Raw genomic sequence first — 24,567 nt, forward strand, 5'->3', positions numbered from 1 at the left:
CCTCCCCGCCCCGGCCCCAGCCACCCCCAAACGGCTGTGTGTAATCAAAGTAAACGGCAGCTAAAGCTAAAAGGGAAACGCTCTTTGTGGAGATGGATGGAGGGATTAAATATTAACCGGATGCGGCTGACTTAAGGCAAGTGTTTTACATAGCTGCTCCCGCCATGGATGCCGCACATTGATCCCTTCGCCCTGGTGCTTTTACTTGTTTGGCTGCCTGCCGTTAATTTTTCACCATCATCTCGCTGGCCGGGCCTTTAGAATGGGAACGGGGGTGGGGAGGAAGCCAACAAATGGTTCAGCCATCTATACCCCCCCCCCCCCTCCCCCCCGCACACACACACACACACACTCATACACAGTCCACCCCCCCCCCTGCTGTGTGCTTTTAACAGGGGCAGGTGAGATGGATGATAGCAATTTGAAATTTTGTTTGTGCGTGTGATCATGGAGATTGTTTTCAGTATTACCATGGTGTAACAATTCCAGTGATTAATTGAGGTGAATGCTTGGCTCAGATTAGAAAGATCAGGGAAACTGGAGGTTTTTTTTTTATTTTTGCCCCCCCCCCCCGTCCTTGCTCCTGACTTGTCAATGTCGTGTTTATCAACTGACCTCAGAGTCCAAAGTTGCTAGCTTTTTATACGCGCTTGCAACAACACACTCTCCCGGATTCTTGCCTCCACACACACACTGCCCCTCTTGTCATATCCCTCACTTCATTTCCTCGTGCCTCTTTCTTCCTGTCCTCCAGCTGTGATTAAAAGACAAAATCAAACCACTCAGGCCGAACTTTGTCCAAAGAGGAGACTAAACAAAAACAAAATGGCTTACAGTGGCTGCACTATTCCAGGGGTAGGGATTTTCTTCCAGTGGCAACAGCGCGGTGTTTTCATGTGTTTGTTGTCTGCATGTGTATAGCAATATCCTGTGGGGGTCACAGAGGCGGCCTGTTAACGTGGAGGGGGGGGGGGTTATACCAGGGGTCCTTCATCCCACCCCTCCTGCACTGGTGCTGTTGACAGCGTCATGAAGGCCTTCTGGCATTTATAAATGTGTGTCCGTGCTCCCCCCCCCCCAACTCCTCTCCAAACACTTCTGCTGCACACACTCCCACCCCAGCCAGAGTGCACATCCGACGGGGTCGCAGGCAGGTCGTGACCCCCAGGTGGCCACGGTCCGAACGAAGCAGGTTCTTATTTGCTCTCTTTTCTCTCTTTTCGGCTAGCTTCATATTCTATTTAAGTTCAAAGAGATATGAACCTTTTTATGCAGGATATCAGTGTTTCGCTGCTGGGAGGAACAGATAGCTGGTATTTAAAATGCTGCATGGTATTAATTTGACGATTTTCATGCCACCGACAAAAAATGTAAATAATTTTGTGGTTCAACCAGAATTACACATTATTAAAATGCTCTAAGCCAATAAGCCAATATTAATAGCAACGATAATAATAAGAACGCTAAAAATATTGTTGCCCTGTTGTGTAATCCAATCAGAACGCTACATTAAGTTAAATCCGGCTACCTTTCATGACACCATTGTGTTTGATTTCCCCAATAAGCACATGATGATGAAATTGGTACACAGTGTTAGACCTGCCTTATGGGTCATCCTCTAATATGTGGCAAGGAAATCTATTAAATATGTCTGACTCTACTCTTTATTCCCCTCCTTTGTCTATTGGATCCTCACCAACGTCTTCCTTTTCATGCTGTTTTCTTTCTCTTTCTCCTCTCCCTGTCTTTCGGTGTTTCAGGCTCTTTTGCTCTCCTTTAGTCAAAGTAGCCCTAGTCCCCATAGCAACACACAGTGAACTCTTACTCATTAGTGTGTGTTGCAGCCCAATGAATGGCCTGGATCCTGCTCCTCATTCCTGTGATTTCGTACTAACACAACCATCACCTCATCGTGATTTGTATTTTCTTTTTTTGTACCTGACTGCAAGGAGTAAATGCTAGTGAAGACATTTGGATGATTTCAAGTCAGTAGTGGGTGAATATGTGTGTGTGTGTGTGTGTGAGGAAGAGAGAAAGCACATGAAGATTGAGAAGCGACACTGGGAAATGTCCCTCCGCCACGCCTGACTCGCGCTCGGCTGTTTTCTTTCTTTTGGCCGTTAAATCTCCAGTGTACTGATAACAGGTCAGCCGTTGAGAGAGAAATGAAAGGGAGGAGGAGTGTAAAGAGAGAGAGAGAGAGAGAGAGAAACTGGAAGGGGGAGAGTGAGGAAGAGGAAGACTGGGATATGATTAGAGAGTGTGTGAGTAAGGGAGTGTGTATGCAAGAGGGGGGGAAAAGCGAAAGAGAGAGATTGGTCTTTATGCTGGCTCACCCATTGCGTGGGCGGTGCATGGAGTAGAGAGGTCAATAGGATGCCGTGATAGGCTAATCTGCCAGGAAGGGAGGGCTAGGGCAGGCCTCACGGGAGCAGCTCATTGGCTAGACTCATTTGCCCTGTGAAATAAAATCTCATCATGTCTTTGTTTTCTTTTTCGTTTTTTTCTCTCCACCATTTCAAGATTGATAGTGCGAGCATTTGCTCTGAAAAGTCTTTTGGCGTGTGTGAATATTTATCTGTTTGCATATAAACTGTATGCATCTGTATAACGCTGCGTGTGTGTGTGTGTGTGGCAGACCTCTCTCAGTTCATCCCAGTTCCTGTGGGAGTGTGCGTGCATGCGCAACATTTCCAGAGCTGTGTGTGCTCGTACTCCCAGTCAGACACATGGATGACAGATGACCCAGTGGGAGACACCAGCCATCCTGCCCAACCGGAATCTTGCTACCCCCCCCCCCCCCCCCTTGCCTATTAAAAAGTGCGCACTTTGTTTACTTCCTCGGCTTTTAGCCATAAATCCTGGATCTACCTCCAATGTGGTGTTGCCCTCTTTTCCTCAGGTTACGGCTTTGAACACGATCATAATAGCTGCGTCACCGCTTGTGTGTATCTGTGTGTGTGTGTGTCTGCGTGAGAACAAACCAGCCGCAACCTGGCTGCATGCATGCCTGTCTGTCGCTGCGTATGTGTGTGTGTTGGGGGGTGGCGGTGGGGGCTTACTGGACCAGAGGAAACCTAAATCCTCATATAAAAGGGCCATGCACTCAGGCTGGGCTGAGGAAAGGAGGGAGGGAGACAGAAGGAAAGAGAGAGAGAGAGCGAGGGAGAGAGAAGGGGAAAAAAGTTGATTTCCTTTTTCAGCAGAGCCATACATCACAGGGCCTCCCAGCTGCAGTGTCACAAGCTGACAGAATGACATGTGTCATTTATCAAAGGGGCCAGGCGGGGGCCTTGGGAAACGTGCACCACAAAGCCTGAGAGAGTTCATTCCAACGCTCAACCCACCCTCCTTCCCTTCCTCCCTCCCTCCCTTCCTCCCTCATCTCTACTCCTTCAGCCCGCCCCCGCTGTTCACTCTCCTCCTCGTTTTCTCTTCTCCCTGCCTCCCCTCCCGACCACCTCCACCCTCCTTACTCACTTTGCCTGGTTCCAAAAAAACGGGCCCTGTAATGTTTCTGTCTTCCCTCTACTCTCACACAGCCGCTTTGTGTGTTTGTGTGTGTGTGTGTGTGTGTTTGTGTGTGCATACAATTGTGTGTTTGTGTATGCAGGGCTGACCCATTGAGTACAGGCACTGGCTATATCTTCAAAGCCAACTTTTGAAAAAAAAAATCTGAAAGAATAATTAAAATATTCAATAAGTTGGGAGGGTATTCAGAAACACTTACAAGCAGTTTAACAACATCTACTGATATTTTTATACATTCATTCACAAATTTTTCACTAAATGATGCTATTAATATTTACCTTTGTTTTTCTGACATGTTTAAAACCCGCCTTATCTTTCTGAATGTCATTATTGCACCCTCCGTACGGAATAGCTGGTTCCCCCGTGTCATTCTTTTGCTGTCGTTTTTAAATTCACTGTGTCGATGCAGTCTGGAAACATTTATATGCACAAACACACTCCATACTTGCTACTGAAGAGTTGTTTGACAGAGAGATTACAGCTTTTCTGGCTGTTCGGGACCCAGTCGGAGGTCCGCGGGGGTCACAGCACTGAATGCTCTGGGCCTGTTTAAGAGCACATTACTCTGCAGAACAGCTCGTACATAGGAAAGCCCGTTGTAGCTGATGTGTCGGTTACTATAGCAAACAGTGTCGGTCCAGTTGTGGCATGCCTATCTACTACTACTTTCTTCCGTTAATGTCTTACCTCACTGCATGCACTCCTTTTTCTTGCTTCCTCTCATCAATCATCATCTCACCTTTCATCCCAAACCTTCATCCACCCCCATCATAACCTCAGCTAGGGTTAACTCCATTGCAGCCACTTCCCGAATCAATGAACTATCTTACCTGTGTGCCCTTCCCTTCCTCCAATCAGGTTATATTATGTATTTAGAGAGGCCAGAGCCTGATTATCATCATCATCTGTTTAGATGCCTTAGAGCAGGCCTTGTTTTCGTGTGTTTTTATGTGGTATATTAAACTTTTTCTTTGATGAGAAGAAATATGGTAAAATCAACATTAAATCATCGAATAAGTAAAAGTTTTTTTTTCTTTGGTTAGTAAGTGACAGGAATTTATGCAGGATATTTTTAAGGCATGCTAAGGTGTCCGGATAAATACAGTTTTGATGTATCTTGTCAGCACGTGTCTACTTTGAAAGCCGTGCCTGTGCGCTTACTTTCGCTTTCCAACAACCAGACTAAACAGGGTATATGGCGCTCACTGTGCAGACTCCAGCCAGGTCCTGGCAGATCATATAGCCTGAAAAAGAGCTGAACAACTCTCTGGCTGGAATTCTCTGTTTAATAATTAAAAATCCAACTCTGGGTCGTACAACTTGGTGAGCAAACCGGCGAGAGTGAATGAGAGGGGAAAAAGATGGGGCGGGGAGGGAGGAAGAAGACGTGGGGGAGCCCTCCTGACGGTGTAATGTTTCCTTACTTTGTCTGCTGGGGTTAAAAGACGTGGTACATCATTAAGAAGAATATTGAGTGGCAGTGTCACCGACAGATGACCCTTCTAACAGGTCATGGATAGTTCACTCTTAAAAGCCCCCCGGCCCGCTAAATACTTCCCCTCCCCCCGCCTCTGTATCCTCAGCCATAGGTGTGAGTTCAGGGCTGAGAATTTGCACTCACACAGTGGCCGTTTTAATTTCTTTGTTTTCCCTTTTTTTTTTTTTAGTGCAAAGAGCGCAGTCAAGTTTAGCTACTGTATCATAAAACAATCATTTCAGGCAGCATACGCTACCCCACCATAGCTTTTTTGGCACCCATGGATGACTCAGCTCATACTAAAGCAGCATATGCATTCATCGACACCAGAACTTCATCACTATCCTTGTGAGGTCATTACATCGGTGAATACACTCGGTCTCTTCTCAGCTCTTCTGTTTTGCTTCTTCCTCTTTGTCTTTTCGCCCCTTTTTTCATCCCTCTCTGTGCATTTCTTGTCTGTCTGAGTTTGAGTGTGCGTCAGGGCGGTGGGGTGGGTGGGGGGGAACTGGGGAGACAGCCCCTTTTCATTTGTCTTCATAAGCCTCATTTATTTTTGCAGCCAGATGTGAACTGACACACATCACTCAGTGCAGCCCTCCCAACCTGACTCCCCTTCTTCCTTCCATCAGCACCCTCGAGCCCCACCCACCCTCCTTCTGGGAGGTCAGGCAAGCACCCAACCACCTCCTACAACCCCCCAACCCTCTCATCTGCATCCCCCACCCCACCCCCACCCCTAAATCCATTCAGCATTGCACAAGATGAATGTGTCTTTAAAGCAGAGATTGATTGTGGATATCAGAGTTATGGCGCCATTCATCACAGCAGATATTATTCAGACGAGCAGGATTGAACAAGGAGGTGGGACTCTTGAGCCCACGGGTGAGTTCTTGGGGGAAGATGGGCTTTAAACTTAGAGGGAGTTTAATAGATTTTAGATGAGTATGTGTGTGTGTATGTGTGTCATTTTGTGTGTTTGGAAATGAATGGGTGTGTTTATTCTCATGTACTTGCTTTTACCTTCATAAGTCTGCCACACTTGGGAACGCTGGCATGTGTTTGCGTCTGGCTTTTTCTCATCTCTATTCTCGTCAGTGTGCGTGCGTGTGTGTGTGTAGCTGTCTGCATTGATCTCCACTGATGTGATCCTCCTTCAGAGTCTGTTCTCATCAGACTCTGATTTACGGCTTCATTAGGATCCTTGCGCTACCTCCCCTTCTTTTTGTCTCCCTCCTTTCGCCAGGTCACTCTTAGAGACACACACAAATACACTCGGCCACAGTCAACACACACTCTGTGGAGGGAAAGCTGCAGCTAAAGGACTTTTCATCGCAACACTTTGTATAGTTGGTTTCTGTTCTGTTTGTCATCTTTATGAATAATCTCTCATTATTCATCAAGGCTTAGCACCTCATTGTGCCTTGAGAGTTGAAGTGCTGTGGCGGTTTTGGAGGTGCTTCCCTACCCCCAGGCAGCCCCACTCTGCTGAAAAGAGCCCTCATTGTGTGTGTCGTCTTTTATGGTGCTGTCTGAAAGAGAGGGATGCACTCCAGTCGGCATTCAAATGCACGCGGTAAAGCAGCCAGTAGAGCAGGACAAACACCACAGGTTGTAAACGCATTGAAAAGAAGTGTGTGTGTGCGTGTGTGTGTGTGTGTGTGTCTTCGAGTCTGTAAGGGTGTGTGCGTGCATGAGGATGTGTTAACGTGAATGTGAGCGTGTGTGAGTCTGGGCAGGCTCTTGACTGAAAGGTTTTCACTCTCTTTACCTCCACTTTTTCTCTCCTGATACAGTTTGCCACTTACTTTTACTCCATTTTTTCTGCCCACCTGTCTTCTGTAGAAATGACTTTCTTCTTCCTCCACGAAGAAAAGAACCTCAAAGTTTCTACTTCTCGTGTTTTCACCCCTCCCCACCTCCCTACCGAACTATTATCAGGAGTCAAGTCATGCAGAAATGTAAAAAAAATAAGAAGGTAATCACACTTTGTGCTGGTGCTTTTGTCGTCAGTCCGTGATGGAAATGGGTCTAAATATGAGATTAGAACCTGCCGGTGACTGATGCTATTAGGCAGATATGCCATAGACTTTACTATCTCCCATGAAGGATTAGCGCAAATTATACTGGGAGACAGGCTTGATTTCTCCTCTGCCTGGGTGGATGTGGGCATTTGAGGCACTCTAAGTTGACAGCGTCTGTCTCTGCTTAGTTCTCTGAGACAGGTTGTGTGACAGCTGATGCCAGGCAAGGGCTTAAAAAGTGTGTATGTGTGGGTGTCTATTTGTGTGTTGGCCGATGTTTGGTCTGTATGTGTGTGTGTGTGTGAGTGCGTGAGAGTAGGAGAGTTATAAACTGACAGGCGAGTGTGTTTGAATGTGATTGCACGTCAATGACTTCTTTTTTTTCAGAAAACAGGTTCTCTTTGAGTAGGGTGACAATTGGGATAGGCTAATTTTAAGCCTGGTGGCTTCCTCTTTAATTCTACACACACTCTTATCTGGCATTATATTAAATAATTAAACTGTCTGTTAGATTGTCCAGGTGAAGCTGCTGTTTTTGTAGATTTAAAGGAAGAAACGTGGGTCAGACACCAGACCAAGTGCTAGTTTCAGTGTTTAAATCCACCTTTAGGGAGGCTGATTAAAAACAGAAGCTAGATAAATATTTCTATCTTTACTTTCATTCAGAATGGTGTGTCGTGACAGAAAGCTAGTTGACTCCTTCACGTTGTGCCTATCTCAAATTGTATGAACAATCTTTAACTGCAGGATATAACAAAAAGAAAGTGGTCAAGCACTTTGTTGAGCTCTTAGGAATGTTTTACTGAACATGCAAATGCTCCCCATTTTAGCCCGTCTGTCTCCTCTTGGTGATCTGATTTAGGAGGGTGACATGTCCTTTAATGTTGGGCAGTAAACTGGAGGGTTGGATTTATAGCCTGAAGCCTTGTTTTTCCTCTGGCTGTCTCTGCCTGTTGGCTCCCATGACGACAATTCAAGTTTCTGTTACTGCATTTAAGGTGGTTTCAAAGGTGCAACCGTCCATTTCTACCTTAAATCCTGCGTCTGCGTATGTCAGGACATTGCTCGACACAAGAGAAGCTTCACAAATGACTTTCTGTCAAATATTACCTGATTCTGAACAATTATAGCAAGCTGAGGTCATTTTGGGGTTAAACTTAAACACAAAATGTTCTTGTTGCTCTTGATCATTGAGAATAACTAATTTTAAATTCAATCAGTGCAACACATAAATGCAGCAAAGTAGCAATTCAACAGTTGGACCCAAAAAAAGCTGTCTCTACTGCAACCATTCACATCCTCGTCCTCAGATTTCTGCTCCGTCTCCCAACTCATCAGATTTCTCTCTTCTCTATCCTCCTGTTTAGTTTGTGTGGTGTGATGCAGAGTGGTGCTCTGCTGTGTCAGCAGGACTGAAACAGGTCAAAATCTGCCTCCGATTGGTGTCGAGTTAGACCTTTATGTACTGTAAAGCTTGTAAGGGAGTCCTCTTTTAATATAACGTGACTAACATACCTAAAATTTACTCCTGTGAGTTTCTGAACAGTCTGCCTCTGAAAAGTACTTTAGAATCATGTGAAAATGTTGGTGTTTCTAAAAACAAAAGCATTTTTATTTTGCAAAGGAAACTTTTTTTTTGCATTAAAAGTCACGTCAGTGACTATAAGAAGCCATTATTGGTCTCCTCTACAGGCGGATGTTCCAAATCAGTCTCATCCTCACGGCACAGTTTGAGTGATCAGTCCGAGGCCTAGTTTGCTGCTGCCAGCATGGGACACGATGTTCTATTCTTTATTTATTTCCACGGCCCATGCATTTTTCCCATATAAAGACAGTCTATGTCCGACCGTGTCAACGTGTGATGGATTGCATAGTCCTCTTCTCTAAGGAAGAGAAAGGGGGGGATGGTGGAAAGAAGGGAGGAAAAGAAGGAGGGAAAGAAGGAGTGAGAGAAGGAGGAAACGGAGTGGTGCGGTGCAGCAGTGAAGGACATGGCAGCTTAGTGCTGGCCAAAAAGACTGTGCTGAACACCTGCTCCTGTCTCCAACGCCCCTTCAACCTCCTCATTACCTGTCAATCTATCACAAGGCAGCCAGATCAAATGTCTGCAGCAGCCAGGACTCGCACAGGGAGGGAGTCGGGGAATGAGGGAAGGAGGGGAGAATAGCAAGGAAAGAAAGAAGGGAGAGAGAGAAGGACAGATTGCATGTCTGGGAGAGCTGAAAATGATGGGGAAGTAAATGGAGCAGCTGCGTGTGCATATCGAAGATCTGTTGATAATTTGGAGTAAACTTTGTTCTTCTGGAGGTAGTTTGTCATGTTGCTATATTTAGAATTCATGGAATACAGACTGCATGTCAGTAGTTGGATGTGACATTATGTAAATCTGCTTTATCATTGTCGGTAGAGGGTTTTAAAAAAAATAGGAATGATTCTCAAATCAGACATTCGCTTCCAAATAAAAGAAAAAAAGAGCATGTTTGGAGAACTTTTTGGCATCCATCTGGTCAATATCTTAAATCAAACACTTCTCAAACAAATCAAAGGCAATCATGTTGTCAGAGTTTCTAAGCAGCAGCCTGCTGTTTCCATTCCTAACTGTGCTCTAGAGCACTGCGCAGACTCACCGTACAGCACCCTCTGGCCTTTGATAGGCACCTTTGTGCAAAAAGATGGGAACCTGTGACAGACAAGCTCCTCTATAGGAAGGTGGGGCCTGTGGTTTCAGATTACAGCCACAGCGCTGACACTGTGTGACTGTGTTTGTGTGCTGCACACACGCACATTTATGTATACGGTGAGCACCTTTGCATGTGTGTAGGAGAGCATGTTGTCTGAATTAAATATATACGTGTGTGTGTGTGTGTTTGTGTGTGTGTGCTTTAAAAAGCAGATGAATTTGAGCTCATCAATGTGCATTAGTGCACACATGACCAGCCCCAAGCCCTCGAGTTCTGATCCCTCTCAATCCCCGCTCTTTCCCTCTCTCTTACATTTTCAGTCTTTCTTAAGCTCCCTTGCCCCTCTCTCTCCTTTAGTGTGTGAGCTGTGGTGATTTACGGTAATTATCCATCGTTGGGTCATCTATCAGGCTGGCTGTTGCTAGGAGATGGAAGCAGCTGCTGCTGGCTGTTGTCTTGTCAGGGACAGTGCATGTGTGTGTGCGTGTGTGTGTGTTTGTACATACTTGCGTTTGTGTGTGTTTCCTGGGATCTGGGTAAGGACGTGTAGGTACTTCTGTGTGTGTTTACTGGCAGTGTGTGTGTTTGTTCAGGTAAAATGGGCCATCCTGATGTAGGGATTTAAAAGCGCAGGTGTTGCAAAAGAAAGACGGAAGCAATGAAGTCAATGGATGGAGAGAAGGATTATAAGAAGGAGTGAGGGTGGGGTCAGAGGTTGAAAGAGTCCAGGTGGAAACTTAGTGCGTGTGCATGTTTGGGGAGGGTGGGCAGCTTAAAAGGCACAGGTGTGTGTGTGTGTGTGTGTGTGTGTGTGTGTGTGTGTGTGTGTGTGTGTGTGTGTGTGTGTGTGATAGACAGGGGAACTGAATGATAAATTTATCTAGGCAGATGGAAGTTAGAAGAAGTCGGGCCTTGGGGAGTAGTTTTAGTGGCTGTGAAAATTGCAAGATTGCATGTGAGTGTGTGTGTGTGTGTGGCTTGTGAATAAAGTACATTTTCTATTGGCAGGTGATCATCCACAGATGGGTGCCGGTTCAGATCCCCACCGAGGGTCCTATTTCTCTTTATTTTGTCCTTGTAATCCACCTTAACCCATTGTGTTGACACCGTTTCAGGTTTCATGTTCTGTGCGCGCCATTCATGCTGAAGCTGAGGGAACCAATCCTCACACGCAGGGAAAGGTCAAACTGCAAATAGTGTAGTCTTAACAGTAGGCTTTCAATAGACATATGAGAGGGAGTTTTCAAAAGTACTATCCCCACAGGTAAAGTGGGACATGTTTCTCTTTCACAGAGAGTGCAAAAAAAGCAGCACTTAAAAAAATTTACTGCCAGTTGTAATAATAATTCAGGATGCAGTGTTCCACATTTAGAGGCGCCAGTGGCCTATAGTTATCCGTTGTGTCCCACCAATTTTGCACAGTGTTGTATTGAACAATTTTCCTCTCTTTCTGCAAATAAGTAAATATTCACATTCTAATATAAGTGAGCTATTCAAATATGTATTAGTTACTCTTGCGCACAGAAAATACCATTAATGTACCATGCATACTGAGGCCACCTCGCACTGCAGCCTAAAAAGGCTGTTGATGAAGCTGTCTTCACTACCTCTTAGCCTCCTCGTACTTTCACTAAAGTTTCATTTGCTTTAACCTGTTGGCAGGTCTGAAAGAGGCAGCTGGATACAAGCCACACATCCATATGAGCCACGGTAACTGTAAATACAGCCTCCACTCTCAGCTCTCCATACCAGCCTAATTAGTGCCAGTTAGCATTTGTCATTGCATTTAGGGGTGAAGATTAGGAACACCTCTCAATTAATCTGCAATCAGCCTGTTTGTTAATTAGCTAACCTGTTCTAAGTGGCCTTCAGGGCTCTTGTGTAATTAGCTAAGCTGCTGAGAAACAGGTCTGTGTGTTGACATTGACCTAAAGCTTACACGCGTGTGCACAATACACACACAAACACACACATTTGTATATAATGTATGCTGTTGAAGACCGTATAGGTGTCTCCAGTCATACTCAAGAAACTTGGTTTCCCCGTAAACGACATATAAACACGAGCGTACCATCTGCATCTTCTGTGTGTTCATGGGAAAAAGAGGCTTAAAAAAGGCACAAATGCAAACCCACACACACCCCCAAAACACCCACTCCATTACTCAGTTTATTAGTAGTCGCAAGTGTACTGTGCTCATCCAGACATACATATTTGCACGTCGTCATGCTTGCAGCAATGCGCTGATTGTTTCTTCCTTCACTCTGAGACAAAACTGCATCCCTCAAAAGTATTCTTAGAAAAGGCAGGAGGGAGGAAAAAAAATACATACTGTACTCCCCGAGCACGTACACTCTTTTTAACATTTCATCCTTTTCAAGTGCAACAACATTCTCACCAAAATGAACAGCTTCTCCATTGCTGTGTCGAACCTTTTTTTTTTTTCTCCCTCGCTCACTTCAAAGCCATTTGTTTACCCTGCTGCCTCCTGACATTGTCTGTGGTAATTAAAGGAGCGCACTGAAATTTATGGTTTAATTATACAGGCCTTGTTATGCAGAGAGGACCAGGATGGGCTGATATGCTCAATAAAAATAAATAAATTCCATACGGGTTTATTGAACACGCTTTTGCAAGGGGCTGGGGAGGAGGGGGGGCATCATTCCAGTGGCTCAGGTGTGTGTGTGTGTGTGTTCTTCTGTATGCAAATGTGTGTATGTTTATTTATGTATTGCCTCGCAGGGTTGCTGCTCAGCGTGCAGTGTGAGTGGGTGAGAATGAAATGTAAAAAAAAAAAAAAATAGCCAGATGAATTGCAATCGATTGGCGCTGGTTCACTGTATTGATCCCTGAGCATGTTAAAGCCTGCTGTACTCCATGAAGAACACTCAGTCAGTCAGTGTGGGCTCACCCCCGTGCACCCCCACCCTCTCCCCTTCCTCATCCACCCCTTTGTGAACGAATGCATGGCTGTACCATATGCGCACTAAATCACTTTGTTTTGTTGCTGTGTGTATACGTAAAAAGCAGATATGATGGCAACCACAGCCCCACCTCGCATATAGGCGAGAGTGTACGTGCGTGTGTGTGTTTTGGTGTTAAGCATGCACCGTAATGGAGAGTGATCTTGGCTGTGGCCCACAAGCAAGCTTCTCTGAACTGATCTTTGAGTTGGGTATAAATAGCGCTGGCTCTATAAATAAAACAGCAGCACCTTTCGCACTCACTCTCTCTCATTTGCGCACACATTCAGCCCCTCTACTTAGACATTACACCTGCCCAGGCACTTACATGGCACTCGTGTGCATAAACACTCCAACACGAGCTGCCCATTAATCCATATATCATTCTTTTTAAGGTCGTATAGAAGGAAATCTGCGGGACATATTTACACGAGAGTGTGACCTGTAGCAGGTTAGCGCCTCTTCAGCCCCACATTTATAGGACAGTAATCTCATCAGGTGAACAGAATTTAGGCAACTAAGTGGACACTTTGTATGCATTTTTATTCTTTCAAAACACACTGAACCTGAGCTCCTTTCTCTCAAAGACCAAAAGGAAACTCTTACAACTTCCAGCTAGCATATGCTTTTCTTTCAGTAGCTGTCGACCAAGAACTTAAACGGACAGACTGGCAAATAAAGGTCCAGCGTTGATATGTATACACTCAGCTCACTCAACACACAACACCATCTAAAGCATCACTGCAGTGAGTTTAAATAATGCGTCACTAGCTCACCGTAACGCAACACGACTTGAGGTATTTGCTGGTGTAAAATGATCGCTAAGAAGGCCAGTGAATATCTGCCAATAAAACTGGATTTCAACACCAGTACCGTGCGCACGACGCTTAATCACTTTTACACCACTTTCTGTGTCAGTCCATTATGTTGCTGTGTGTCTGAAGAACAACATGTCCCATCCGCTGCTGTCTGCTGAGCTCAACTCAAGCTAGAAGTGTTTTGAAATGGGGTGCAAAGAGGAAGGGGGGGGGGGGGGGGGGGGAGAGAGATAAATTGGTACAGCGAGCTGGAATGCTGCAGCAGTTATTTAAGGCCCTGTAGGTGCTGCCTAGGCCATATGCTCCCATTATTCCGCTTGGGAGGGGCCCATGTGGGCGTGTGAGCAAAGCCGGAGAGGGGAGGAGGAAGAGGAGGAGGGTGGGAGAAAAAGAGAAAGAAGGGGTAATGAATGAGAGTTAAAGGAGAAAGGTAGCTGAGGAATTATTTTAAGGAGAGAACCCCTATCAAGCGCGGGAGGAATTTTTAAGAACGGGATACTGTGGAGAAGCCTGAGATGAGATGAGAACGAATTAGCTTCTAAAGTAAATGATCGCCTTCACCCTCAATATCCGGCTCTTTCACCGTCGCCTTTGCATAATTCATCTCGTCAAATTTTGAGGTGTGACAGAATATAATTCATGAACTTTTGGGGTCGATAACTTCTCTCAGGCATCTCTATCATTTTCACATCACCAAGCTGAACTTAATAAGATTCTGTATGACACACCTCCTCGCTGGTGTTTATTTTGTTACTTTCTACACCTCGTTGAAAGTGAACTATTTGAAAGTGAATAGATGACTCTAGGTCCTCAATCCATCCAGGTGTATTAATATTTATCTATTAAGAAAACAAGGCCCTACCCCTCTCGCTTTCTCTCTCCCTTGTCCCTCGCTATTTCTTGTTCTTCCTATCTGTTCAGTATCTTGTCAAACTGAGGCCTGTGTTCCTGATCAGGGCATTGCTCTCATGTTAGCCGCTTCACAGGAAGCACATCCCAGCATTCCCTCTGACACGCTGGCAGCAGCATTACCATAATTGGCTTTTCTACATGACGGGACAGAGGAAATAATAATGTCATTTTATTTACAGCCCTCTTGTCCCGGTCCGAGAGCTATCACCCCCCCTCTTTCTCCAGCTCTGCACCACGCACTGACATACACCCCTCCTTCTCCTCTTCTGTCTCATCTTCTCCTCTCCCTGCGCAGGACGTGAGTCTCGTTCTGCCACGGCGTGTAGGTCAAGCGATGGCTTTTTGATCAGCTCCTGTCCAAAGCCATCAGGCTTGGGAGGCACGTAATGGAGAGCGGGGTGACAAACAGAATCTGGGGAAGGAATAAGACTGCCAGTTTCCTATTAGGGGCCGGCCTAAACGGCCTCTGCCCCCCACCTCACCGCCGCCTTCTACACCCTCCTCGCACCATTCTGCGCCGCGAACCCCACTCCCGCACTGCCTAAATCACATGAGTGAAGGGCCCCATGATTGGACATTAGTGCCGCAAATGACTGCCGTGATTGCCCCCTCTTCCCAAACTCACATCAAATAAATAAAGAAATGTGTGTAAATAAATAGAAGGAGGGGTTGCTGGTGAAACGGAGGTGGTGGCGAGGGGAGGCTGACTGGTTTCATCCCCTTCTTGCCCCCCCCCTCTCTGCCTCTCTCTCGCTCGTTTCATCGCCTTTCTGCCTTTCTTATCTGGTTTGTTTGGCTTTGACAGCGGCCAAATGGTGAAGCTCTGCGAGCCTGACAGAGAGTTTTATTGATTTAACAACCAGCAGACTCGCAGCAAAGAAAAAGGAGAAAGCAAAAAAAAAGGAAAAAATGGGTAGGGCGGAGAAAGATACAAAGTTTTGAAAAGGAGTGATATGTTTCTGCTCTGCTCCTCGCCAAAAAAGCTGACGTATCCCGCTGGTTGTATTTCATTTGCTATCATTTACAGAAGTCATGCACACACACACACAAAAAAAGTTACGCTGCGTGTAGATGGAGAAAATGTTTAAGAGATGATCTGTACATAGGTCCATCGCTCTGTCTCGCTGTGAGGCCCAGTGTTGTGTTGAGGCAGCAGGCAGGGCGTTCACCGCAGACTTTTCATCAGAAAACATGATATCAAACATAACAGGGCACTGCACAGACTCGTCTCCGGTGTGGTCCCTGAGTGCTCGTGTTAAACGCACAAACTTGATCACGGATTGCGATAGCAAACATCTGTAATGGCGCACGGCGCTCTGCAATCTTTACATATTAGGCAGAAGTTAGAATCAAGGGTGCTTCATGGGTGCATTAGTTTGGGTAGTCCTTCAGGAACTATCTCATTTAAATATGAATAATAATAAATGAGGCAGATGGGAACAAAACACATACTTGAGCTCTTTTAAAGCTCTTATCTCTAATCAAATAAGGGTCTGTGTTCCAAAGTGTATTTGGTAACCAGAGACATGAAAACCTTTGATAATGCATGCATTACAGCTCTATTAAGTGTGTATGTCAATCTATTTGTGCATTATGCATTTTTCAAAGAGCTCTTTACAACACTTAAAGGGGCTTCTACAAACCCATTTTGCTACTTTACAAATTTTATAAGCCTTTTTGTTAGCGCTACATTAACCCTCTGAGCAGGTACCAGGAGATCAGAGACACTGGGTGGATAAGTCTTGCTTCCTTTCCCCGTGTTGTTGCTGTTGTTGTTGTTGCTGGTGATCTGGCGTGGCTGGTGGCGGGCTTGATTGCTGCTGCTTGTGACAGTGAGTCTGCAGTCCTATCCTGGCCGCACTGCCGCCTGTCTCCTTGATGGCGGCACGTCCTCGAGCAAAAGTGACAGGCGCTTTGGCGCCCGTGCAGATGGCCCTGCTCACAGCCATCACCCACTCGGCAAACCAAACCGCCAGGGACGGCACGCCAGCCCTTCCCGGGCCCGCCCCTTGCTGCTGGTGTTGCTCTGCATATGTGCACCCAGGAGAAGAGAAGGGGCTTAATCTGGCCGCCAGTCACAATCGCACTTCTTCAAGTTGCGGGTGATTGAGTTGATGCGTAGCTTCTAATATTTGTTGGGTTTTAGCATCCTGTCAGAATTCATGCAGCATCTCAAAACAGATGGAGAGATCATTTATTTCAGACTCAAGTTTCATCACGAACGTTGTACGTTTATGGCTTGCGAAGCCGTCCACTTGCTGCCTGTGATTTTTACAGATGTCTGTCTCTGCCAGTCTTTTGTCTGTGGGCTTTTGATATCTCCCTCTTTGTTGTTTCCATGACAACATGGCAGGACAGGAATTGATTGACAGGGATCGTCAAAGGGTTCCCTGGCGACCTGCTCATCGTTCGAAGCCCCTCCCTGCTGCAGTCTGTGTTTTGTCACTCACCCAGGGATATTTCTGATCTGCTGCTTCTCATTCCTGCTGTCTGTGTATCTGCGTGTCTACTTATTAAACACTGCCAGCTATTGGGGTTTAGCTGTTTTTTTTGGCTGCAACTGATGTGAGTGATTCACATAGGTAATTCCTACTGTATGCTTGCGCCGTTCCTGTGTGCTTGAGAAGAATGGATAGCCGTTCTGCAGGATGCTTTGTATATTAAAAAGGCTGATATGTATTGATAGCCTCCTCTTTTGGAAGCGGGTTAGTGAGAGGGAAGGCACTGTAGCAGAAGACACTCTGCAGATGTGTTGTAGAGAGTACAGCACATAATGCTAATCTGCTGTGTTAGGGATTTTCAGGAGTTTTAGAAACTGTCTCGGTCTCAGTCTGTCAGTGGGATTGAAGCGCAGCCAGGTTCTCCTGTAGTGCTCTCATTTCACAGAAATCCTGTCAGGCGTTAGGGGAGTATGTTGCTCATTTGGAGAAGGGTGTATCAGTAGCACACAGCGAACTCAGACTTATAGGCAATATTATGGTCGGTGGGTTCAGGTTCGCGCTGTAAGAGCAAATGTGTACGAGTGGGGGGGAAAAAATGCATAAAGTACACACATGGGCACGGAAGGTGAGCATGCGTGCGGAGTCGCAATCGCAAACAGGCACTTACGGAGGCACTCACACGTACGCACATGCACATCATCACATACTCACAGTTGATGGTGCAGCTGCTCACCTCCTCCCCGCCGCCACCCACCACCCTCCACCCTCCACCCATCTCCTCTCAGGCAGCAGTAAATGGTGCCAGTGTATATATATCAGGTATTATGTCCACTTAGATTATGATATGACAGGTTAGCGTGCCGTTTGAAGTTGACAGCACATCTGTTTCATCGGGAGAGACTGATACTGGCATGTAGGACACACATCTCACCATGCAGGAAGGAGATAAAGGAAGAAGCTAGGGGGCCGTCTTTCCTGTCTCCCTGCCTCACTCACCCTCTTCTTTCTCCCTTTTTTTTCCTCTCATTCCGCCTCTCCCCACCTAACAAACCCACCGCCTCCTGCTCACTTTTTCTTTCTCTCCCACGTCTTCTTCTCATTCACTTATTCTCCCCCTAACCACCTCCTGTCTGCGCAACTTGCTAATGCTTACTGTGCCTTTCTTTGCATGCACACACACACTCACAAAAATGCACGCCTCCAAATGCACGTAGTCTGTCTTTCAATCTCGTTTGTTTTTACGTTTTTTTTTTCCTTGAAACCTGTTACATCTTAGTTCTGTTTCCGCTTGGCTTTTTTTCTTTGATCGAGTGTTTGCCTTCCTGTTTTAATTTGTCTTTTTAAGACATTGTCCGTGTTGTCGTGGATCATCGAACAGCTGGAGTGCAAATATATAAACTGGTTGCATTTGTATCGCTCTCAAACCAGAGAGCATTGTTTTTCCAGCTCCTGCATAGTAGCACAGTTGAAAATGGCCGTCAGCTAATTGGAGTGGGTTAGGAAAACTGTGATATCTCCAAAGTGGTAATTTTTTTCTTCTGTCCCTCTTCAGTCGAATAACTTGAATGGGAGAGGAGCTAGGCTTCATGGACTAGATGAGTGAGATGCAGTACAGGCTTGGAAAAGTGAGAAAGAAAGAGAAGGGAGGGAGCTGAACATGTAAGCATGCAGCTGGCTAACAAGGCCAAACAGCCAGTCATTTCCTGGGGAACATGAGGCATGTGTGGAGGAATAGATAGTTGGGAAGGAAAAGGACAACTGTCAGAAGCTCAGTGATTTATTTTTCCCTTGGAGGTCTTTTTCACCACTGGCTTTCAGAGACACATGTGTGCAAAGTACACACAAAGTCATGCATGCATGCATGCAGACATATACGCACACTCACATTGGGTGAGAATAAAAGCCTGCATTTCCCACCATTGAGCATTCATTCCATGTTATTTTGACAGTGGTCCTGTTAGTGTGCTGTAAATCTTTAATTTCACTGAGCTGACCTCTTTTCTTCTCCCCCCCCCCTCCATTTTTATCTCCTCTCTCTTGCTGTCTCTCTGTACTCCAGCGTACATGCCCGAGGACGAGCTTAAGGCAGCTGCTCACGATGAGGAAGAGCACCTGCAAGATGACGGCCTCTCATTAGACGGCCAGGACACTGAGTTCCTCTGCAACGAGGAAGAAGAAGACGTGGATGGGGGCCGACCACCTAGCTACAGAGACTCCCCACTCAGCAATGGCACTAACCCTGACGCTGGATACGGGTCTCCGCTTAGTGATGCTAGCGACCGACTTGCAGACTTCAAGAGCACCTCTTCCAGGGATGGTCAGGAGAGGGAGGGCTCAGCTTTTCCCTTCCGTCCCAACAACGGCCTCTCTTTCCAGGACAGCCTGGCACAGATGAAGGCCGTCTATGCAAACCTCATCTCAGATGCCTCTTGGTCTAGCATCACAATGGACATCATGAAATCTAAGCCTGCTGCAGCTGGCAGTGTCAACAGTGCCCTCACTAGTCCAGAGCCTGCCTCTACTGCCTCTGTGGCCACAACTACAACCATAAATAAGAGCAGTGGGGTCAACATGGCTAGCAGTCACCATAACGGCAAGACCTCCAGCACCACTGTCAACCACACAGGGAGCACAAGTGGCAGTACAAATGGCACAGCAGCTAGCTCTGTTAGCAGCCACAGTGCAACCAGCAGCAGTGGGAGCAGCAATGCTGCTGCCAGTAATGGTAGTGGTGTAGCCTATGACTGGCATCAGGCAGCACTTGCCAAAACACTTCAGCAGACCCCCTATCACCTTTTACCAGAGCCTAGCCTCTTCAGCACAGTGCAGCTCTACCGACAGAACAACAAGCTGTATGGCTCTGTTTTTACTGGTGCGAGCAAGTTCCGCTGCAAAGACTGCAGTGCTGCCTATGACACACTGGTGGGTTTGACGGTCCACATGAATGAGACGGGCCACTATCGAGATGACAACAAAGACAAAGAGGAAGATCAGGGAAAGCGCTGGTCCAAACCACGTAAGCGTTCCTTGATGGAAATGGAGGGGAAAGAGGACGCCCAGAAAGTTCTGAAATGCATGTACTGTGGCCACTCATTTGAATCTCTGCAAGATCTCAGCGTTCATATGATCAAGACCAAGCATTACCAGAAAGTGCCTCTCAAAGAACCAGTGCCAGCCTTGGCCACTAAACTGGTGCCCACTTCAGCTAAAAAACGTGCTATCCAAGATGCTATAGTCTCTCCATGCTCCCCAGACTCTATCCATGCTGGTAGTGGTGGTGGCAGTGTCTCTCTTGGGGATGTTGGCAAAGACACAAAAGCTGCAGCTAACCCCTATGTTACGCCAAACAACCGCTATGGCTACCAGAATGGTGCCAGCTACACATGGCAGTTTGAAGCTCGCAAAGCACAGATTCTAAAATGCATGGAGTGCGGGAGCTCCCATGATACATTGCAGCAGCTGACTGCCCACATGATGGTTACAGGTCACTTTTTGAAGGTCACAAATTCTGCTTCCAAAAAGGGCAAGCAGCTAGTCTTTGATCCAGTGGTGGAAGAAAAGATTCAGTCTATCCCATTACCGCCAACCACCACCAGACTCCCTGTTCCCAGTACGGTTAAGTCCCAGCCAGTGTCTCCTGCACTATCCTCTGGCTCAGAGGAAAAGAGGGAAGCGGGTGAGGATGAAAAAGTCGAAGGAGGCGAGCAAGTGGAGAAAAAAATCAAGGAAGAGAAAGACGACTCAGGTGAGAAATCTGAGACTGACACCACCTCGTATAAATACCTTAGAGAAGAAGACCTGGAGGAGACCCCTAAAGAGGGTTTAGATATTCTCAAATCCCTTGAGAACACAGTATCTAGTGCTATCAGCAAGGCTCAGACAGGCACGCCCACCTGGGGTGGCTACCCTAGCATTCATGCGGCCTACCAGCTGCAGGGTGCCGTGAAAAGCTCAGCCACTGTTCTACCCCCGACTGTCCAGAGTGTTCAGATGCAGCCAATGTTTAACAGTGGTCTACGAAGTCTTGTGAGCGACCCCAACTCAGTCATCCACTCACCTCGGAGCCCTTCCTCTCCTACTCCCCTAAGGAGCAATGTCACCGCCATGGAGGAGCTCGTGGAGAAAGTGACAGGAAAAGCTGCCACTGTGAAGAAAGAAAAGGAGGAGAAGATGGTGAGCCTGGAACGATGCCGACAACCATCGCTGGGAAAATCCCCTTCCCCTGCACTGAGAGAACAGCGAGAGCATTTGGCATCTCCAAATGACTTTTCCGTAGGTAAACCATCTGGTATGAGAAGTAGCAGCCCGGGCAGTGTAGATTCAGAGCTTATCTGCAAGAAGGAGCCCAAAGAGAGCCTAGTAGATAGCCACAGCAACCATTCAAAGAATGGCTCTGAGACGTGCCAATCCCCAGTAACTAACGGAAACAGTCTTGGCATCATCACCGATCACTCACCTGAAAGTCCTTTCATCAACCCTCTTAGCGCACTCCAATCAATCATGAACACACACCTGGGGAAAGCCTCAAAACCAGTAAGTCCCGCAGCAGATCCACTGTCTATGCTTTACAAAATCAGCAACAGCATGATGGAAAAGCCAGCTTTCAACCCAACTCCTCAGGGCAAGCCAGCTGAGCCCGTCAACCACTACCAGCTGTATGAAAATAATGACCAGCCCATAGACCTGAGTAAAAATAAGTCCGCCACTAATAGCAACAACAACAACAACAACAAAAGCAGCAGTGCACTTTTGACCAACAGTAGCGTAAATGGTAACAAACCCCTTATTTCCCTCCCTGACACAGTCTCCTCACCCCTGAGAGAGAACGCTCTGATGGACATTTCAGACATGGTAAAGAACCTCACCGGGAGACTTACGCCCAAATCTTCAACTCCCTCCTCCATCTCAGAGAAGTCGGACGCTGATGGCAGCGCGTTTGAGGATGCCCTCGAGGACCTCTCCCCAGTGCAGAAGAGGAAAGGGAGACAGTCAAACTGGAATCCCCAGCATCTCCTCATTCTGCAGGCACAGTTTGCGTCTAGCCTGAGGGAGACCCCAGAGGGCCGCTACGCCATGACCGACCTGGGCCCTCAGGAAAGGGTCCACATCTGTAAATTCACGGGCCTCTCCATGACTACCATATCCCACTGGCTGGCTAATGTCAAGTACCAGCTGAGACGAACTGGGGGCACCAAGTTTCTCAAGAACATGGACTCGTGCCAGCCCGTGTTCCTCTGTGGTGACTGTGCCTCTCAGTTCAGGACTCCCTCCTCCTACATCAGCCACCTGGAGTCTCACCTGGGCTTCAGCTTGAAGGACCTGTCCAAACTGTCAGCTGAGCACCTACGGGAGCAGCAGGCTGCCTCGAAGGTGATCACAGACAAAATGACATTCGGCAGCCCCCTGTCAGCCTTGACCACGCCAGAGGACGACACAGGCTCCGTGTACCAGTGCAGACTTTGCAATCGGACATTCGTCAGCAAACACGCAGTCAAACTGCACCTCAGCAAGACCCATGGCAAGTCTCCAGAGGACCACCTGGTGTTTGTCACCGCTTTGGAGAAACTGGAGAAGCTAGACAAAATGGAGAAGGTTTAAACAATGTCTCGAGCTGAGAGTAAAGACTGACAGCTGTGGAACTGACTCGATTTTCATTGCACTAAAAATGACGTTGTTCACAGTTACTGCACTGGGCCGAACTGAGCCGCCAGAAAAATAAAAATAAAAATCAAGTCTTATTATTATTATTAATTTTTTTTTGTGATAACTGCCTGACTGGACCATGTCTTTTCATGTCAATTTGTTTTTGTTTTGCCAAGCTTTTTTACACTTATTTTGTAATATATTTATATGCTATTTGTCTGATCTGTGCATGTATTTTAGTGAATCAAGGTTAAACACGAGATTTTAATCTTTTCATGGCAAAAATACAACTACTGCTTCAACGGTAAAAGTGGCGAGTGGACAGAATTGGTGGAAAAGATAACTGTATATTACTTGATATGAAGAAGGTGGAAAATTCAATGTATACACCAAAAGAATGAAAGAATACCCCGAAAGACTGAAGTAGCACCTTAGACAGTTGAATTTGTAAAGAGAACATGTTTTGAAATATCTTGCATTTGTCAAAATCAGATTTTAAAAGATCAAGGATTATCAACCCCCCCTCCCCACCCCACCCCGCCCCTCTTTCCTTCTTGGGTTTCTGTCACGGCAATGTTTTTGATGATGAATGGCCTGCTCATAAATCTGTCAGTGTAAAAAAGAGGAAAAAAAAACATCACATGAACATTTGGAAAAACTGAAATGCTGCTTCTGGTTCTGAGTCAATCAGTGGAAATGAACGGCCATCGGTATGCAAGTTTGCTGCAGAAACTTTTTCCTTGTTGTGAAGTATCACCTCATAGCAATTTTCCAGGTGTATGGTTTGTTACAACTTTTCTCTTTCTAAACTGTGTCGCTTTATTCAGCTGTAAAGAGAACAGTCCGTCACGTGTAAATGATTACCAGTGAAATGTCAGTACTCCATGAGACATATCTTACCATTTGAAAAACGGCTCAAAATTGTTTGTATCTTAAGGTGTGTGCATTCTTGAACTTTTATATTGTCATTTTTATATACAAAAAGAAAAAGCTAAAAAATAAAAACAGATGGTGTACATAGATATATGCTGTAGAGCTACGAAATGACCTTTTTTTTAAAGAAAAATACAAATTTAGCTTCTTTGGCTTGGTTTACAGAAATGATTTTAATTATTACTTGCATCCAACTTGATGCATGAAATGGTGTGGAAAATAAATAAGCGATGCACAATGACTATACATTTCAATGTTTTATCGACAATATTGTAAAGAAAGAAAAAAAAAACACGACTTTTTAGCACCGATTAGTTTGTTTCATTTTTCTTTTCTCTCTCTCTCTCTCTCTCTCTCTCTCTCTCTCTCTCTGAATTGTAAAATAAACCCCAAAGCAGTTGTTAACAGTCAGATTTTTGTGGTTGTGTGTTCTTTTGTCATGGCGGTGCACCGAACTCAAAATGTAAAAACTCGGCTTTGTAGAATTTGCTCTCGAGCAAAGTCAAGTGTGTACACCCATGTCAAATCCTAACCCAGTGTAACAGGATTTCCTCTAGTGGCTATTCTTAGCAAACTGGAGGTGAGATTCGAAACGTCTCACTGCTGGTACATATTCTGTGTTCTGTAACAGGCCTGCTTTTATGTTTTTCCCAAATTGTTAGACAAAATAAAAGTCACTGGTGTCATACTTACAACTGATGACTGAGCCGCATCATACCACCAATGATTATAATGATGAAGATGACGGGGATGATAAGCCTGTAAGGGTGCCTATTGTACAGTAAGAAACCCATGCTAGGCTTGTGACTGGCCTTCGGAGGGCCGTTCTGAAAGAATCAGTGTTGTATTAATGACGGCAGTGTATTTTTTGCATGTCTTCTTGGAGCAAAATCAGATGGCTGTCTGTTCTGCTTAAGTTTAAAAAAAAATGGGGCAATAGGGAGTCTATAATCAAAACTGAATAATACCTTTTATGTGATTCTTGAGACGCTATGGGTGAATCTGCTGCCTGTGTCACATTAATCACAACCAAATTGAATACATGCGTGCGATAAATGCTACTATTTTAGCACATGTACACATTTTTGGTTGGTTTGTCCAACTGTATTTTTTTTGATGAAGTGTCACTTATACAGGCTTTTTC

General features: G+C 45.9%; 1 protein-coding gene across 2 annotated transcripts in view; it reads left to right on the forward strand.

The window, feature by feature from the left end:
• LOC120722073 (teashirt homolog 1-like) overlaps positions 1-24,342 on the forward strand; it is a 36,334-nt gene extending 11,992 nt beyond the window's left edge. Inside the window, exon 3 of one of the 2 annotated variants that reach the window (XM_040012839.1) lies at positions 18,907-24,342. In XM_040012839.1, coding sequence (XP_039868773.1) covers positions 18,907-22,445 — 3,539 coding nt within the window. In that variant the 3' untranslated portion in view covers positions 22,446-24,342. The remainder of the gene's footprint in view (positions 1-18,906) is intronic. The other variant, XM_040012838.1, reaches the window with a different exon arrangement.
• The last annotated feature ends 225 nt before the right edge of the window (positions 24,343-24,567 follow it).

The sequence above is a fragment of the Simochromis diagramma genome, unplaced genomic scaffold (genome assembly GCF_900408965.1).
Source record: "Simochromis diagramma unplaced genomic scaffold, fSimDia1.1 OVJJ01000618.1, whole genome shotgun sequence".
Lineage (NCBI taxonomy): Eukaryota > Metazoa > Chordata > Actinopteri > Cichliformes > Cichlidae > Simochromis > Simochromis diagramma.